This window comes from Onychostruthus taczanowskii, unplaced genomic scaffold (genome assembly GCF_017590055.1).
Source record: "Onychostruthus taczanowskii isolate IOZ18803 unplaced genomic scaffold, ASM1759005v1 scaffold12, whole genome shotgun sequence".
In the NCBI taxonomy this organism is placed as follows: domain Eukaryota; kingdom Metazoa; phylum Chordata; class Aves; order Passeriformes; family Passeridae; genus Onychostruthus; species Onychostruthus taczanowskii.
This window is the reverse complement of record NW_024498351.1, coordinates 3,307,017-3,326,366: the sequence shown is the minus strand read 5'-3', so window position 1 is coordinate 3,326,366 and position 19,350 is coordinate 3,307,017. Positions and strand designations below refer to the sequence as shown.

The 19,350-nt window shown below is 43.3% G+C and overlaps 1 protein-coding gene across 10 annotated transcripts in view; it reads right to left on the bottom strand.

Moving 5' to 3' along the window:
• Positions 1–19,350, bottom strand: part of EPHA5 (EPH receptor A5) — a 193,259-nt gene that overhangs the window by 8,355 nt on the left and 165,554 nt on the right. For all 10 annotated transcript variants that reach the window (XM_041427845.1, XM_041427846.1, XM_041427849.1 and 7 more), the window contains 7 exons: positions 18,301–18,426; positions 17,107–17,292; positions 13,503–13,564; positions 12,509–12,718; positions 10,561–10,710; positions 5,885–6,078; positions 2,686–2,841 (listed from right to left, as the gene is read on the bottom strand). In XM_041427845.1, the coding sequence (XP_041283779.1) occupies positions 2,686–2,841; positions 5,885–6,078; positions 10,561–10,710; positions 12,509–12,718; positions 13,503–13,564; positions 17,107–17,292; positions 18,301–18,426 (1,084 nt within the window). The remainder of the gene's footprint in view (positions 1–2,685; positions 2,842–5,884; positions 6,079–10,560; positions 10,711–12,508; positions 12,719–13,502; positions 13,565–17,106; positions 17,293–18,300; positions 18,427–19,350) is intronic.

Sequence of the window (19,350 nt, the reverse complement as noted above, 5' to 3'; positions counted from 1 at the left end):
ACATGGCACTTTTCCTCTTAAGTGCTATGATGGTTTCTCTTTTTTCAACAGCTGAGAATCTGCTGTTTTTTTCTTTTTTTCTACTGTTTCTGAGAGGGATGAGAGAAGTTTTGATTTGGATGGGTACTTGGCCTTTGGATTAATCTTCCACAGGTTTTCCAAAAATAAACCTGAGTGGTGTCAAGCCTTTTTGCCAAGCCACTTCTGCAATGTAAAGGTGTGTGGGCTGACAGAGAACCACCAAACAGGTATCTCTGCAAGAATCTCTGTCCAGGCAGCTGGGGTGGGGAGGGGCAATTTATTTGCTGACATGGATAACTAGCTGAAATAGGTTTCAACATTTTATCAGCTTCAACTGAAATGGAAGATGGATCAATGAAATGCCTCCTTCCAGTTTAAACCCAAAAGCTCTCCCAGGCTGCCAGGCATCAGCTCCTTTGCACTGCTCTGCTGTTCTAGAAGCCCAGAAGAAAGCCGAAGCTGAGCAGCCCAGATATGCTGTCTCCACTGGGACCAGTAGGATGACATTTGGGCCAAAGAGGACATCCTGGGACCTGGTGAGGGGGCCTTCGAGGAGGTTTGCAGGCTGGTGAGAGTCAGAGCATCTCTGGCAGCTATAATTTTATTTAAAGCCTTTCAAACCAACTCACCTTTCTGGTTAGAACTGTGCAGGTAATGGGTTTCTTGGTTCACTGCTGATTGGAAAAACCATTTTAAAGCACTTTTGGATCACTTGAAAAGATTTTGGGGGACTTTTAAAAAATTTCTGGAATACTAAAGAGTAAACATAGGGAAATAGTTAAATTTTAAAGTCAAATTAAGGATCTTACTTCATAATCTGAAATGCCGCACTTCAGGAAATTTGGAGGTTAGGAATACTTTTAGCAGCATGGGATGCTAAGACAGTGTGGAAGGGATAGTAAGATTGTTTAAAGTTATACAAGTAAGTAAGCATCTAATTTGCTGTTGAAAACTACTACTTGGGTTTCAAGTCAACATTTTCTGTGACCCAAACAAAAGCATTTTACTTCTGAGCATTTTATGTAGAGCTCTTGAAACTGCAGAAAATTCTGAAGAGGAACAAGGTAGAAGCCTAATTTTCTTTGACATGACTAATTAAGCCAAACAGCAATAAATCTGTGATGGATTTTAGACAACCTGCATTTTTCTACCAGAAGTTGCTCTGGTTATCAAATTGGGATGGTACTGTGGAGGGGAATGCTCCAATGTTTTCCTTTCCTTATAAATTACTGCTTCATCCTATCCCCCTTCTTCCTGCTCAGCCTCTGGCTAGCCATTTCTGCCACGTAGACTCTGACCAGCCTGGGGATGGATGCCCTCTTCCTTGGTCCATGCTTGCAGATCATCAGTCTAAATTGTGGAGTCCTCAAAAGCCCAAGTAAAGTGACACATAATTGCAGGACAAGACTGGGAAACAACATGTAAGGGTCTCAGGAGCTGAAAAGAGGATCCAGGTAAGAATCCATGCACCCTGATTTCCCTGACAGCTGGTGGAGAGGACTTCTTCCCTAGCTCAGGGTTTTCATGTGAATGGCTGAAAAAAGACTGGATGAGTCCAGATGTAAGGGGCAAATATTGATGGTGTGAGTGGAGCAAGTAAAATCGGAGTGAGAGCCGATATGCCCCTGCACTCCCTCCGTGTATGTAATGGAAAACTGAACTCCATGGAGATGTCACTGACCTGCATCACACTCCTGTGCTCTGTGGTGAGCTCCACAGAAACTCTGGGCAGACAGGAGGAAATGCTGCAGTTCTGTGGGGTAGGGGGATTTTTCCTGGTTTATTCTTAACCCTCAGAAGCAATTCTGTATGTGCAGTGGCAATCTGCATGTGGTCAGAGGAGACACAACCTTCTCCAAAGCAGCAGAGGACAGTTCTTCCCATTCTGCCTTAATGCCTGCAGTGAGCTAAGCTCGAATTAACGCAGCTAGAAAGGCAGGCTTTGAGGGGAGTTTGAGACAGCACAGGCAGCAGCAGGAAAGTACTGACACAACTACACAAGCAAGGCAGGCAATTAAAGGTGCAGCATAGCAAATTAGCAGCCCTGAGGCATTTACCAAGTCATTTGAAAGCTGTTGCCTCAGCTGCAGTCACACCCACCTGCAAAGGCCACGGGCACATTCAGAAGAAAGGGTCTCGTTCAGGAAGCCTGTCCTCTAGAGCTGCGGGCTGCTGATGCTCTTGCATCGGCATCAGCTCTTACCTATTTCTGTTTATGCTGAGTATCATTTCCACACCTTACTGGGCTTCACTGTTCACTCGCTCAGCCATGAAACCAGCTCGTCTGCTGTGAAGCCAGGATGTCTCAGCAGGGACCTATACATTTACTAGTAGGGTAGAGGGTTTATTTTGTTGGTAATCCCAAATAATCAAGTGCTAGTGTGTCAAGAGGATGGCCTGGCAATAACAGAAACTCATGCATTAATTTCTGTGAGTAAAGGAGACAAAATACTGGCTGCCAATGTAGTAATTGTAAATTTTAGTCTTGCCTGCACTTGTTATCAATAGAGATGCTGAAAGGGAAACTGCTGACTGCAAACACAGGATAATGTTTTCTCTTTCTGCAGCCTCATCCTTACATATTCTTGAATGATTTGTCTTTCTCCTCCCTCCTCCCGTTGCAATTCCAAGAAATGAGGTGAAAATGATCTGGACACTACTCACTCTAGGGTCACCTGAGCCACTGCATCCATTGAACTGTATCCATTCTCCATGAAGATCTCTGTGTATCGGCCCATTTTGATGGCTTCCAGCCACTCACCCACGGACCTGTAGGCACCACTCCCGACTGGACTGTGCTCTACCAACAAATTTGACACTCTAAAGGTAAGCAAGAACAAAGAAGCAAAGACAATCAGTATTCAGAGATACACAACGTGACTCAAATTGCTTTCACTTTTTTTATGGTAAAGATGATTCTTCTGTTCCATTTTCAGTGATTGCTGCAGCCTAAATTCTCCTAGCAGGCTTGTATCAAACACAGCACTTCACCTGCAACCTCACTCATTCTTGAGTTAGCTCCTGCCATTTCCAGTCCTCACCACAAGCAGAAAGAGGAGGGGAGGAGTGGCATCCATCCCAGTTACCTCCTAGCCCCAAGCAGGCTCCCCCAGTCACTCCTAATTCAAAGTCTTCACTTTGATGACTCCTGCTTTGCTCTTTTCCTCCACCTTTAAAGCTCATAATTAACTTAAGGCAGCGCAGAGCCTGGAAGCTGAAACCCAAATTACATTTCCCAGCAGCGGCCATCAATGGCAGGCAGCTGTTGCCAGCCCAGGGAGCATTAAACAGTCCAGGGGCTGCTCCTGCACAGCCACGAGGGGGTTTCGGATGCTGACAGCATCCAAGGAGCCTGCAGAGAGCAGCAATGCTCCAGCCACGCTCCAGCCCTGCAAACAGAGGCATGCTCCTGCTCCCACACCCTCACTCCAGAGCCTGCCAGGCAATTGCTCCCTGCTCAGCTATGCCACGCACGGAAGAAGCAATTCAGGCAAATAATAACCCTTCACCACAGCTGGAGCACTGATACAGTACCTGGCACAAGCAGGGTCCAGCACCCCACTAATGATGTGCAGAGAGCAAAGAGGGCTTGTCCAAGGTCAGCCAGGAAAGAAACCAGATCTGTTCCCTTCTTTGTAAAAGGGGACACACAGCTAACACAAGCCCTGCACAAAGATTTTTACCCACAGATAAAAAAAAAACATTTTCCAGGTCAGCCTCTGACGGTGGCTATTACACTTAAAAGACTTTCAACTGGAAGGAGAGCTGGGATATTATATTATTATAGCACTTCAGGAATCTTCATATATTTTATGAGCACATTAGTATTATTTGTTTATTTAATAGCAATGCTGAAGGGTCTAATAAAATGTGAATACTTACAGTACCAAGAACATAATGGCTTGCCATAACATTTTATACACATGAGAAATTCAAAACTCCTAAGTAATCATAATGAGAAGTGGATTTTCATCACTAATGTCAGGAGGTACCTAGTGATACCATAGCACACACTGTAATGTAGAGAGTGACTTCCTCCCTTATTTGCATTAATGAGAATTTCCATAAAGAACACATTACATATATAAAAAAATCCTTTACAGCTGCTCTATATTGAAATTATGATTCATTTGGAATTACTATGGTCTGGGAACAGCAATCTATGAGAACAGAAACATCTCCACAGCCTGACTGTTCAGGTGCTTCATCCATATCAAAAATATCCACAGCAGCTCTGAAAAGGAGAGGTTTGGAATTGCAAGGACCTATTCATGGAATAAAACATCAGCAAAGCGCTTAGCAGCTCAAGGAAATGGTTTCCTGCGTATTTTCCTCATCTGGCATAACAGTTGGGTATAAAAGAGTGCAGGAAACACCATGTAACAGGCTTGGAAAATAACTGTTCTGAGTTGAAAGTAAAAGAGAAACCTCACGTATTTTATGCTGTCATAAACCTTTTCCTGCAGGTTTGCTGGCACTGACATTACATCTAATTGCTAATAAGAATAATTTCTTCTTCAGATGGTAAATGGTAGATGTAAAATAGCCTGAGGAACCAGATCTAGCTTGTATTTAAAAATTAACAGAAATTTCAGGTTCTTCTCTTTCAGTGCACGAAATGCCATGCACAGGGACATGCCACCAGAGGGATGCCCAGATGCAGAAGGTGAGATGTGCCACATGCAGCTGTGCAAGGCTCACTTGGAAGGTGTGGGGACAAAAGACTACAAGCTCACAGCAGTGTATCTGTTTTGGCCCATACCATCAGTCTAACCTAATCTTATCTCCCTCATTCCTGTTTAAAGAAAACAACATATCCTTTTTTGTGTCCCTCCTCTGAGGATAAACTTTTCTGAAGGGCCTTTTCCATGGCTAATCTAGGGAACTGCACTGCCATCAGTGAAACAGCAATAATATACATATATACATATAACATATATATATAATATATATATACATGTATACACACAAACACACATACATATACACATATATATATACAAAACTTTTATATATATATTTATATATATATATATATATATATATATATGTATGTATATATATAGATATATAACTTCTTTATGACCTTTCAGGGGACTGCGTGATCAGCAACACTGATGACTCAAAAGTAAATGTGTGGTTACAGTGAAAATAGAAAAAGCCTCTCCAAGACTATTTAGCTCTTTCTCCCCAAGTGCAGCTTTATTTCTTGATTGTGTTTACTTTACTTGTAGCTGTGTAGCTATTCAGATTCATGTTTAAATACAAATTGTCTGTTCTATTCACTTCATGTGGTTTTAGCAAAGGGTTTGTGTACAGTACTTTGGTAACCAGAGACCTCCTCTTCCAATTACCACGACTCTCACGACTTGTAGTGGTGGCTAGCATGTCTGGGAATAGCTGTGGAAGGATGTACCTGGACATCCATAAGCTTTGCACTCCCTAAGAGCTTCCCCAAGAGACACTCTTCGTTTGTATTACCAAGATAAAGTCAACAGGCAGATAATTGGAGCAGTATTTACTATCTGCCTCATGCACTCAAATCTTGCCTTCTCTAACCTTGCAGCACAGGTAGTTTTGTCACAGACAAAGTACTGCTGAAACTCCTGTTTCTGAAAGAGAGACCACAGTAATTTTCTTTGTGGTAGCAGCGCTGCATTTGGAGTCAGTGAATTGCTCACTTGGCTGCCAACTGCAGCAGAAAAAGTTGATATAAGTCAACTCCCCTGGACATAACAAAGCTGAAGGAACATTCCCCCAAGAGCATGCACTCGGGCTAAATAATCAGAGGGAATCCAGCCCTAGGGGTGGGTGTTCAGACAAAGAGCTTGCTCTGAGAAATGGTTCTGGGCTGAGTCTGTACCTGCTTGATGCATTAACCAACGTCTTCAAGCTGCTGGGGTTACGGATGAGCTTGTCCAACATGCTGACAATTTCGTCAAACTTGGGCCTGCTGTTGCGGTCTTTCTGCCAGCAGTCGAGCATTAGTTGGTAGAGAGCAGCAGGGCAGTCCATGGGACTTGGCAGGCGATAGCCTTCCTCCACGGCTTTAATCACCTACAGGACACAAAACACAAGGCTTTGCTTCCCCTCATCTTTTTCCCAAATGCAAACTGACTTTAACGTAGAACTTTGGGATCAGCAATATGCTCACAAAAAGTCCTGCCACCCCCCAGCTCTGCACATGAGAGGCCAACTCAGTAAGCTCATCTATCTTGCATATTTTCCATGGGATGTGTTGAATAACTTTATTTTTAGTCATTGCAAAATTAATCTAGATAGCCAAGGTACTGCTGCAACCAGGGGGCCAGATTGCCTGGTTGCACTTGTTCAAAGCCCAGTTGTGGTCTCTATGTTATATACCAGGAAACTCCTGGAGCCTACGCTAAATCCATGAAAAAAAGCCTACAGGGCTTTCTGGCATCTTCTTGGAGTGCAGTGATTTTGTTTATTCAGATGTTGGCTTCTTTTTAAATGAACAGGCATGTGCTGGACCACAAATTTGTATTACAGTAATAAAAGTCTGACTGTATTTCAAAAGAGACTTTGAATGCTAATTGATGGATGGATTCGAGGCAGAGGCAGAACAACCATCTCATATATCATTCAATACTGTCTGGGTCTAGTAGTTTCTTAGTGTGGCCACATTTCTGCCAGGAATTTAAAATGTCAGCCCAAGAGTATGTAAATTAAAACCAGGGGAGTTGTTGCACTGATTTAAAATACAAACCATCTATGGTTTTATATCTAAAACAAGTGATAAGCATGTGTGTTGCCTGCCTTCTTGAAAGGCATAAAATGAATAAACGAGGACAGAATTGAAGAACTTGTTTCACCCAGTTTGAGGCAGATCTGTGGCAGAGCTTTAAGCTCAGCAGTTCCCATTTTGAACCACTACAATTTTCAGGAGAATGCAGCTCTTGTTTCAAGCCACAAGTCTCTGTGTCTGTGGCAAGGGAGTCATGCAGCCCATCTTCACACCCTCCACTCCCAAGATTCCTTGATGAAAAGGAGCTGGAAGCAGATATTTGCTATGACCACATGAAAACCACATGTGCTTCACTGTCCACTCCAAAGACCACCTTAAATGCCATTAACTCATTTCACAATTTGAAAACATCCTGTGTTGAAAAAGAAGGCTCTGTGATTAGCATGGAAGTTGTTGTCTTGGTTTTCAGTGGCTAGATGAGTAGTACAGGATGAGCTGTGTCAGGCTAGCACTGCATTTCAGAAGGCTTCAAAATTCAAAATGGATTGTTTTTTAATTGTCCTCCATCACAGAGCTTTTTGTTAAGTGTAAGAGTTGCAGGAATGAGCCAAGCTGACTGAGCAGCAGCAGTGGGAACCTCAAACTCTCTGAGGATGTACATAGCAGAGAAGCAGTTAGGTGAGGCTTTACCATCTCCAAGGGTAAAAAAGCACAACAGAAGATCTGGGCCACAACATGTGCAGTTCTTTTCTGTGTCCCGGGCCACAACATGTGCCCATCTGAGATTTTCTCTTTTGGTGGAGCAGTTGCACCACTTTCCACCCAACCTGCACTTACAAGGAGATCTCTTCTATGGCCTGGCTGTTGCTCCCAGCTCCACCACACTGTGCTATTTATACTCTCTGTTCTTCACACCATGCTTTTCAGCTGGTCCCTGATTCCAAATTTGCAGCTGCTCTATAAAGAAAAAGCTTCAGTGTGGCACAGCCATGAGAATGTTATTTGCTGTGTCCACGTCTGTATTTATAACAATAATGGGTCATCCTCCAACTGTAGCAGAAAGAAAATAGTAGCTAGACAAGGAGCAGACCATCTGGCACCAGATCAGAATATCTGAACTATATCTGCAGTGGGGTTATGCGTGCTGGATATTCCTGGCAGTAACATCACAATCAATAGCGTTAACTCAATTTACAGGATGTCATCCGTCCTGGTGATACAATGTAAATGGTCTCAAAATGCTGCAAGAAGCTAGGATGCTGAAATACACTCTTGCATCTGAAGGTGCCTTCAGGCGTCTAGCAGTAGAGGAGCAAAAAAACCAAACCAACAAAAAACTGAGTCACTTGCAGCCACCACAGTGATTAGAAAATAAGAAAATGGGACATTTCCTGCTCCATTCATTGGTGTGCTTACTGCTTTGTAAGACTTGCAGATTTAGAATTTGCACCTAAGGAGGCACTTTTGTCTCTCTTCCTCTTCTGCACGAGCACTATTCAGACTGGGGAAACTGGATGTTTAGGAGAGGACAATTTGGGATAGTCTATTCCAGTAAACCAAAGCAACACTCAGTGGTGTTTTCATAGATTCACCAGCCTGAACACTAAAAATCAACCACTGTGATTATTTAGCTTATCGACCTGTGCAACACAGGCCACCATATTCCTCTCAATAATTCCTGCATCAAAGCCTTATCTTGTGGTCAAGCCTAAGCATATTGTTAGAGGGCCATCCAGAAACCAGCATGACTTTAAAATGTGATTTGTAGCCTTAAAACATTTTCTGCCCTATTGCACTTCACCTCCTTTAAAGCAAGCCATCTGTAACAGGGTGAGAATAATTTTGCTCATCATCAGCTGTGCTTGAAAATTATGTGCTTTAATTACAAGCCATACAACAAAAAACTCTTGTGCAACAGGGTCCAAAATTTATGTGACCCCCTTTTTCTCCGCACAAAAGCCAATGCTGTATCTAACACCACTGACACTTCTGTCAACACAAGCAGAGGAGGAAAGAAGAGGAGGCCTTCAGGAGCTGAGGGGGGATGAATTGCATGAGAAATATGCCACAGCACTGAATTAAGTTCCTATGCCACCACCATCCAGGCACTTACCAGCTGCACAAATGGCAGAGGAAAGTAACACAGAGGTTACACAAGCAAGGCCGAAGCAGGAACTGATGCTCATAAACATCTCAGTAGTCCTTTGTTTTCTGCTTTCACTCCAGGTAAGACTGTGCCCCACAGAACGTGGAGGCATTTGGGCTTTTTGGAGCAGTCATAGTGTTATGATTCAGACAAGGGACTCCCCTGGCCACAGCCCATTACCTCACTGGCACCGTCTCAATCTTAGCCTGGCATTTACTGAACAACATCTGTGCTATGCCAGTACATCAGCATTAAAGATAGTTACAGTGCTCAGTATGAACGAAAAACCTTGGCTCTCAACTGCTGCATTCTCTGCACAGACTATGGAAGCAAGTCCCTGTATTTGATTAAGATAAATCCCTGTGTAGATACATGCTGCTTTACTGAACTTCCTGCAAATGTGACAGCCTCAGCAATGCAGGAGCGGCGGGGCATTCATGCCAAACAGTGCGTTCAGGTCCCTGGCAGGAAGCATGGCGTGACCATCTCAAAGGTACCACTCGTTTCCATGCCTGGACTCAAAGTGAGATGAGACAGCAGCTCAGCATGACAGGTAGTAACATCCACTGATGGCAAAGGCTCCTAACAAAACTCAGGGAGAGCAGAGTGCTCAGCCAGAGCCCTTGCTGCCAGTGAAACGGAAGAAAATTGCTGGAATAGGAACACTGCTCAAAAAGGCAGAAAGGATGAAACACCAAGTGTGACCGGAGGAAACCCATCCAGCAGCACCATCTCCACAGGTAGCAGGGCTGCCCCACATGCCCCGTTGGTGAATCTGACCTCGTGACTAGCTGGCATTCTCAGAGACCTTTGCAAATCATAGTTCTCAGAGATGTGAAGAGAAAGGAGGGACCTAAAAAATCTGGCTACTCCAGGCTTAAATTTATTTAGCCTTAGACAAGGATAGGTGTTGATGGTAAGTTCAGGGTAGAATGCAGCCCTGCAGTACGATCAAAAGATCCTTAGCCTGGCTGGGATTGGAGCTGCAGTCAGGTGGGAGAGAGTATTCCCAGGCATCTCACTGTTTGGAGATGCTTCAGAGGGTGGCCTCAAGGTCAGAGACTCAAGGGGGCACTGGAACCCAGGAGCAAGGGACACAACGCGAAGGGTACTGTACAAACAAATGAGAATTGTGCAAGCACAGACTTACAAGATGTTCACAACTGGAGAAAAACTATTCTCTTTAGATCAGCAAGGCAAGAACAACCAAGACTCCTGGAACTCTGTGGACTGCTGCCACTAGATCAAATCACCCAGCTTTTCTGCCGGGAAACAAAGCCCTCAGCACGACTCTCTTGAGTTTCTGCTTTATGTGGCTGCAGGGGTTTGAACACACAACTGAAATGCTGCCAGTTTATCAGCATCTATCCCTTGGCAGGCCTTTGTCATTAAGCAGAGGAGGGACAGGCTCCAGCTCTAACAGCATTAGTGAAGCTCCAGTGGTCTGCTGGGGGAAGCAGGCTTGCCTCCGTGCAGACACATTTCACATTTTCCTCTGCGCACAGCCCATTCTGGGTTGCTGCAAAAAAAGAGCATCAAAGGGGAGGATCATTTCTGTCTGGCATGGGGCAGCAAAGCCATTTTTACAGCAGCTCTCCTCTAGTCCCCATTCTGCCTCTCTGACAGCAGAACGAATGCTGAGCCCTCAAAGTCCCATCACACAGCAGCTCTGGCACGTGCTTACATCTTGGTTTGTCATTTCCCAGTAGGGCCTCTCGCCGTAGGACATCACCTCCCACATCACAATGCCGTAGCTCCAGACGTCGCTGGCAGATGTGAATTTGCGGAAGGCGATCGCTTCAGGTGCTGTCCATCGAATGGGGATCTTCCCTCCCTAAATGGAAAAGAAATGGAGAAAAACCCCAAAAAATAGATTGCAGAGGAGGGCAGAGAACATGAGTAAAAAGTTGAAACAGCTCTTCTCAGAGCACCAAGGGATGTTATTTTCTCTCTGGAAAGAGACATCGAATTTTAAAGTAAATCTGTTTGACAGCATGGGGCCCCTTTCCACATTATCTCAGCCCATAAGCATTTGTAGGCTGCCTACTAATTGGCTGTCCTGAAGGTTTGTTGTTTGAATGTTGTTTGAATGCTGGGACATGTATAGGATCAACATCTCAATTATGTTGCACGGGCTGGTAAGGGAATACAGTTCCTCCATTTCTGAGAGCGAGCGGGGGAGGAACAGACAGTTCTGAGGCTAAGGAAGACTTTGATCTAACGAGGGCTTCATGCAAATTGCTGCGGAAGTAATTCCCTTTCTTTTTCTTTTTTCTTTTTTTTTTTAATGCAGTCCTGGTCCTGCAGAGAGATCTGTGTAGCAGGCATAGAAATGTGTGTGCGCAAAGACCAGCCGGCTAAGCCTCTGCTGTGGGACTCAAAATGATGCCACAGCTGTCAAATGTGCTTTGCTGTTTCCTTTTCTCCTTTCTATCATTTTAGAAATCAAACTTCAGATCAGCTCTGAGAAGGGAAAGGGGAGGGAAAGGAAAGTCTGGATTAAGGAATACTTTTCTCATTGGATTTAAAGAGCTGTCTCTCTTGATTTATATAAAAAAATATTTTTCTGTGAAGTCCCTTCCTCTACGTGTTGAGCTAAATATTGGAAGGTCTCCCTGAATGCCCCCTAAGTGTTTGTTATTGGAAAAAGACAGGACTTGGAACACATTTTCAAAGCAACTTTTTAAAAGTCTCTTCTTCCCATAATTACTTATTCACAAGCTCAGCAGCGCATGCCTTAAGTGAAGGGCCAGATTTCTCAGCAGTGCCAATTAGCACATGGCAGCACAGGGGAGCCACAGCAGGGCTGGCCAAGAGCCCTTCAGCCTGCAGGGAAGTGCCAGTCCAGCTGTGCACTGAGTCCCATCACGGGGCCATGACAGACAAAAGCTGAAAGGCCTTTCCAAGATGTCCACAGCAAGAGGGAACATGACTCAAGACAGCTCCCACCACCCACAAAACAATACCCTTGGAAAAACACAGTAATAAGACATGCCCAAGGTGTGCCAATCACTGCCATTAATATTGGAGGCTCTTTCCTGGTCTGTGCCGTTAAAGGTGGGTCCTGCCCACCTCCTCTCTCCAGCGCCAGTGCCATGTGAGCAGAACAGGGGCAGAGCACTGAGGATGGAAAAGCTCTTTCTTGGGTTGGGAGAAATTACTCTCAACCGGGTAATCCCGAGGGCAATGTGCATTATTTACAGTGGGCATTCATTACACACTTAACAATGTTTTAAAAGGGTCAAATTGTTCAGAAGACCATGGCTTACATCACAGGATGGGTGCCTGAGCAAAGCAATTGCTCTTTCTTCCCTTTGGTATTCATCAAAGTGGACAGAGTAGAGCTTGGAATCATGGCAACTTTGCAATGTTTGCCATTTAACTCGTGTACTCAACTTAAACTTCAGAGTTATTGATTAAGCTCTGTGTTATTTGGCCATCCCCAGCATAAATTAAAGGCATTTGCAAAACTAATCTGGTGACAATTAACTGGTATCACCAGATCTAACCCTCTTGCACAGTTTAGAAGCTCTGGATTCATAGAAACTCTTGGCTAGAGAGCCTGAACACCAAAATGTGTCAAGAAATACGTTTCTCTTGAGCTCAATCAGTTTGGTATCCCCATAACTGACCCTGGTTGTGTACGCTGCTTCAGGGTCATCTTCTAGGACTCTGGAGAGGCCAAAGTCTGACACCTTGCAGACCAAGTTGCTGTTGATCAGGATGTTCCTGGCGGCCAGATCTCTGTGCACGTAACCCATGTCAGACAGGTACTTCATTCCAGAGGCGATGCCTCGCAGCATCCCGACCAGCTGGATGACGGTGAACTGCCCATCATTCTTCTGCAAAAGGAAGGAGACTTTTGATGAGTTGAGAGCCTCTGCACCCTCAGCATTGTGTGTGCATGAATAAAAATGCAAAGGCAAGTCTCCAAGGAAGGAAACCAGGAAAATTAATATTTCATTACTCTCATGCTCTGACCATGAAGTTTTTCTAAGTTTCACTGTTTAGATTAAGATCTCTAGAGACAAAGCTAAGGAAATGTAGTTCTTTTAACTTGAGATCAAGGAATGAGCTGCATCTACTGGTGACTGATAGAGAGACTGTGACTGGAGCGAACACGTGTATAAGGGCACCAGGCTGGGCTGTTTCTCAGTCAGGCAACTGAATGGCACCAAGTTGCATGGAAATCCTACCTGTAGGGGTTCATGAACACTTGAGGGGGTAGGGACTCTTCCCCATGTTGCCACATTGCACTTCTAACCACTTCCCTCACTCTCCCTTCTCTAGCTCTTACATTTAATGGAAAAACTCTGACTAGTCTGGGGTTTGCTATGCTGCAGTATGGGTCTGCTCATGAACCACACCACATTTTGCAGGCTAAGCTAATACTTTCCTCTGCCTTCTAAAAGAAAAATAATATCCTTCAATTTATTCTTACCTGTTTCTATCATTGCCTGCCCCAGGTCCTTCATGCTGTGTAAACGCAGATCAAAGAGACAACTGACCTACTCCTGCCTCTGGACAGCAACAACACCCAGAAAACATTTTCACTGGCATTAACCATCTACAATGAGCCCAAACCAAGTCCCCAGGTCTCCCTGGAAAAAGGATCTTAAGCAATACCTTTAAAAATGTATCCAGAGAGCCATTCTCCATGTATTCAGTCACTATCATTACCGGTTTGCCTAGAATAAAAAAGTGCATGAGTTTGTTAGGAATTTATCTAAAAACAATGAGCAATAAAAAAGTCTTTTAATAGCATCTCTGCATCTGGATATACAGCCATACAACAGTAAATCTACACCAAGACACTGCTGTCCCAGAAGGATGAAAAGAGCTGTTCCCAGAATATATAGAGAAGTAGGGAGATTGAGGAGGAAAGGATGAAAAACGAATGTCATATTATGGGTGGGGTACCAAGCCCTAGACTCTTTAGATTATGATTGAGAAGGACGTTGCAAGCTGAACCCAGGCAGCCTTGTTCTTGTCTCCACCAACAAGCTGAAAGCTTGCAGAGGCCACACAGCAGAGTCTTTGGATCCTTCCCTCAAGCTTCAACACCCTGAAGTGACAACAGGAGCCCAACAAGAGCAAAAAGGATGATCTGAAGATTGGGCTTGGTAGTCACCAAAACTGAGAGTAGGAAAGGATGGGATTTCATTCCTTGTAACACAAGTAATTCCATGTGACTACCCTTGTAAACACATCTGGAAGTAAGAGATGGAATATTTACACTGGAAAACAAAAGCTCATTAAGTGTGGAATGAGTGCAAGCGGAAATCAAAGTAAAAGTTCTTAACAAAAGACCTGGTGTCCTATTGTTGACAGGAATAATAATGTTTTTCCAAATCTGTTTGATTAATTTTCATGCCTGAGTCATTTTAATGGTAATTATATATAGTTTTTGCTCCGTTTTTAAATCTAATTTCTCGCTAGCTTGCCACAATGGCGTAGCAATAATTAATGTGGTGTGCTGCAGCCCTTGTAAATTCAATGAAATCTTATAAGAACATGTAAATTATTTTTTATTTAAATCAATTTCCATTAGCTAGCACAAAGCACAGACAAAAGAGAAGCTGTCAGTTATTTGTAAAGTGCATTATAAATGTCTTTTATAGAAATGATCAACGAGAACTGCTGTGTGTCATAACATGCATGTGGAAGGTAAATACTAAAAATCAGTGCATGTCCTACCCTTTAGATAGATCTTAATTTTCCCATTTTTGATTTCCTTAACTATTTTGCCTAATTTACTGCTTAATTATGTACATAACAAAGGTAATTGTGAACTTGTCAATCAAAATACTCATTGTTGTGCAAACATTACCTTTGCAGCACGAAGGACCTGTGCTGATTCAATTCTTTTATGTTACACTCACAGCTGCTGCCCAAGCTTAAAACTCACCCAAAATATTACTTTTGATATGAGAAATGCACCTTGGGCCCATCTTTCATTTGGGATTCACCAAATATTGGTGAATCCCAAATGAAAGATGGGCCCCACCTTTAAAGATGACGGCCATCTGTCTACACACAGCATGGGCTGAATGCAGGAGGGAGGAGAGATCTCAGGGGCCATGGCTACTGGATGGCAAACATGTCAGTGGCTTTGCAGGGAAGAAACCTCCAGGGATATCTCAAATGTTAATGTTTTGATTTTAGAAGCTAAACACCTAACTGCAGCATGGGGCCCTTTATCTCTGACACTTCAAGGCAGCGTTGCAGTGAGAATGGTGCCTTGTTATTCCACCACCCTGGGGGACCTCCTCCAGACTCCTGCCTTTGGATGCCATCAGAGAAAAAACAGTAAGATTTCTGGCACTTATGTTTCATTATCTGACTGCTGCAGGTTGGCAGCAATCATGGAATAAATTAACCCCATCTCCAAGAGCATGGAAATAAGGACACAAATAGATAACTTTCAACAAAGTAAATTAAAAGTAAACATCAGCCCTTCCAAAGTGCTGGGCTAATTCTCTGTGTCACCAGGTCTTCCTCCTGCTGTCAGTACATGATCATAAAATATATGTGGATGGCACTCATGTCAGTGGTGTGCACATTGCATCAGTGCAACCAAATGGGATGCAAATGAAAACTGTCACTAGCTTTCTAAAGCAGAAATAGCAAAGGGTTTGTCTGCAAGAGGACAATGAACATGATTAGTCCAAATTAACTAAGGTGTGCAATTGAACTATATTAGTTAAATACAATTATATTCTCATTCAGAATTAAAAATGGCCTAATTTGATTTAACCTAATTTACTTCCAAGGTAAATCATGATGCAGGAAAGACATTTTACCCTAAAGATCTGATTCTGCAAAAGGCCAATGACCGAGATACTGAAGGGTTAAATAAGTTAAATACTTAGAGATTCACAAAAGTTGTTTTGGTCCATGTACAAGAAAAGGAAAAACCTATGAAGATGCTACAGATGTCTGCTGGAAAAAAATTTGAGTACAGTAAACAAATATTTACTGAGCTAATAAGAAGCTTTGGTTCATACTGAATCCAAACTCTAGTTGCTCCAAGACTAATTTAGAAGCAGGTCACCCTGTGTTTCCACAGCTTTCGGAGCAGACAGCTACTTTATATAAAGGCACCTTGCTAGAGAGGCACATTCTCACTAAAAGTGGAATTTCCAACCATCCCCTGAGGCCCCAGCAGCCAGAAGGACTCAGGCCAATGCCAGTAGCAGCTTTCATGGATGTATAATCATCACTCGCTCCCTGCCCAATATTCCACAACCCTGCAGGGCTAGATATTGGAGCTCTTACACAGGGTGTCCCTGAGAGATTTTGGTATTTATTAAAATTTTGGGAGAAATCCATTTTGGCTATTTTTTTCTTAAAAGTTTCAGGAAATGCAATTTCAAGGAAAAATGCAAGAAAAGGCTGTTGATTACAAAACAGCATTGCTTTTGTGAGATTACAAGGACAAACAGCTGGAGCCTCTGTACCTTCTCTATTGCAGCTCTGAAAAAAACTAATGTTGGAGACGCTTCCTCTGAGGAATGACAAATTGTACTGAGAGCAGCACATGGCCCCGAATGCCACCACCTGAGCAGCAGCAGCTAAGCAAGCTCTGACACTGCCAACCATGAAGGCAAGAGGGGAGACAGCCATTCACACCTGTGAGGCTGGTGCTTCTACACTTAAAACACATCTTAAAATAAAGAAGTAGTTATTTATTTTAGAATTTAGAATTAGTTAGCAAAATAATCCTTGATGCCAATAATGTAGATCCTCCAAGGCTCTAAAATGGACGAATAAGAACCACTCTACACATTTTCCACGGGCTCAGCACAGCACCAACAGACTTGTGCTGGGCACACTTGGATGTGCCATCCCTTTCCCTGCCCTTATCTGTAGTGCATACTGTAATCTGGAGAAGAACTGGGCTGGAAAAGTTACGGAAGACTGTTTTGCTAACTGAGCAGTCAGACCTCAGTAACACTCAATCCCTCCCACATGCCAGCACCATGGGCAACTATTATCAGGGGCATCTCTAGCAGATCCCAGAAGGAGCTTGCTTTAATTGTGGTTTTATACCTTCCTGTCATCTTCACCTACAGTCTGGTTCTTCTTCCCTGCTTCTGGAAAGCAAAATGTTTTTGGGGAGATGAGGAAAAGTGTATTCAGAACAGGCATCACCTAAGTCTTTCCCCCTTAACCAACTCTCCCAACAGCCACAGCTCACAGTGAGCAGTCCACAGCAAGTTGCACCTACTTTTTGTGACAACACCTTCCAGGTGGATGATGTTGGGGTGGTCAAACTGCCCCATGATGCTTGCTTCTCCCAAGAAATCTCTCCTCTGTTTCTCCGTGTAGCCCACCTTCAGGGTTTTGATAGCCACTGGAAACTCACGCTTTCCCTGCAGCTTCAGCCTCCCACTGCAGACTTCCCCAAATTCACCTGCAGAAGAAAATGAGGAAGAGCGGGATCACACCACATCAAGGGAACACATGACGTGCCTGTGCCTACAGGATGCAGCACAGCCTTGGCTGATGGGAAGCACAAAGGGCTGCCCTGCGTTCACGGATATGGACTGCTGAACATCGCAGTGATGACTACCTCAAACAGCCACTGCACCACAAGCCAAGTAATTCATAAGCACAAGAAAACCTGGGAGTAAAAATGTAATTTTCCTATATTTAAAGAGATATGCTTTATATTCCACTGGTTTTTTTTTTTTCTCATTTAACATTTTTGTCTGCTATATGAAAGAGTCTGTCATATCCTATTCCACTGTCCTGTGTGGACAGCTGTAAAACTCAAACCACTTGCTTCTTAACCTTCCTTTGGTAAGTTACATAGATGGAAAGCTGTCAGCTGTTCACAGCAACATATATTTTTATACACTATAAGCTCTTTGCAATTTTATTACTACCTTTTCCAAAAAGTCACCTAAATGGACTTTTTTCTGGTGAACATTAAAATCCAAACCCACAATTTCAGAGGATAGAAAATACTCCTAAGGTCAGATGCAAGTCTGAACAAACAGCTTTATTGGAAACAAAATGGGAGTTTCTTCTTCTAACCAAGGAAGTTTAAAGCTTTGGACTTTGGCTTGTGCTTTTTTAATGTTCCAGGTGATCTCTTCTTTTTAATTTTGCTTGAAGACTGACAATGTTGGGGGATAAAACGTTAAAATGGTAAAAAGAATGTGAAACTTAAGTGACTCCTTTCCCTTAGCATCCATTGAAATAGCTCAGCTGACCATTTGTGACCATTTTCTGCATCATTTTCTGAAATTTCAAAACCGCAGACAGTGACAGGTGTGTCCCAAGCTTCAGCTGGAACATGCTCACCTTCACTTGCAGGGTACCTAACAGTTCAAATATTTCGCGGCCCTTCCCCGATCTCTCATTTAAGAAAGCCAACCCTTCGTGTTGCAAAGGGTCACGGAATGCATCTCCATACCAGCTCCAATAACTCTTTCAATGGTTATGCATGAAGCTTCAATTTCCTTAGCAAACTCGTGGACAGCTTGATTAGGGTCCTCGTAGGTGTGGGGGTCCACATAGGTCCTCACTCCAGGCAGCTTAACTGCAAACACAAATTAAGCACATTTAATGGCACGTGACATCACGGAAAATGGGCATTACACACTCCTGTCCCTTACACTCTGCTCTGCTGGAAATTTATTTCTATGGTGAAAATGAGTATCATTCTTGAAAAATGACATTTAGTTTATATGTGACATATGTGCAACTTTGGCATATTTAGAAAAGCACAACAGTGCTCAGCTGGAATGGTGTGCAGCTAAAAATCCCTTTTGGTGCTGTGTAATGGGTTGGTCCAGCATCTGGTAGAAAAGAATTCCTTTCTGGAACTAGAGAGGGTACACCAGGAGGAAAAGTACAAATAGCAAAATGTTACAAGAGTAATTTGCAAAGCGAGCTGGATGGATGGGGATTGATGGAGAGCTGGAATAAATTATGCCCTACCAGTCACACATCAGCTAATCAATCGCCCACATTATTTCAGATAGAGTTACTGAGATTTAAAAGAACTGCATATTTGCAGTACAAAGCCTGTGGGTTGTATCAGTATAAATATAATCAATAGCGAGCTTTTTCTCCAGGACTTGAGAAGGGAAAAAGTATTTTCATTATCCATATTAGAAGTTTGTTTTGACAATCATTAAGGCTACTCACATGAAGAATTGCTCATCAGTCTAATGAGACAGCTACATTACACTGTGGCTCTTAATTGATTTGCTTCCTGCTGCCTTCATTACATAGCACTAATGGAAATTTGACTTTCACTCACAATGTGTTTGCCTTTTCCACCCCAAAAGGCACCTCAGTGTTACCCATCCCCAGATCCCACAGCTCTTGATGAAGGAAGGACTGATAGAAACCACAAGATTTACTTTCTAGCATCACTGCAGAGGGGTTTTCTATAAAGGGCATTAACACAACATTTCTGAAAGCTTCCTAGGTGCAGGAAATAGGTGTTATTCCTCAC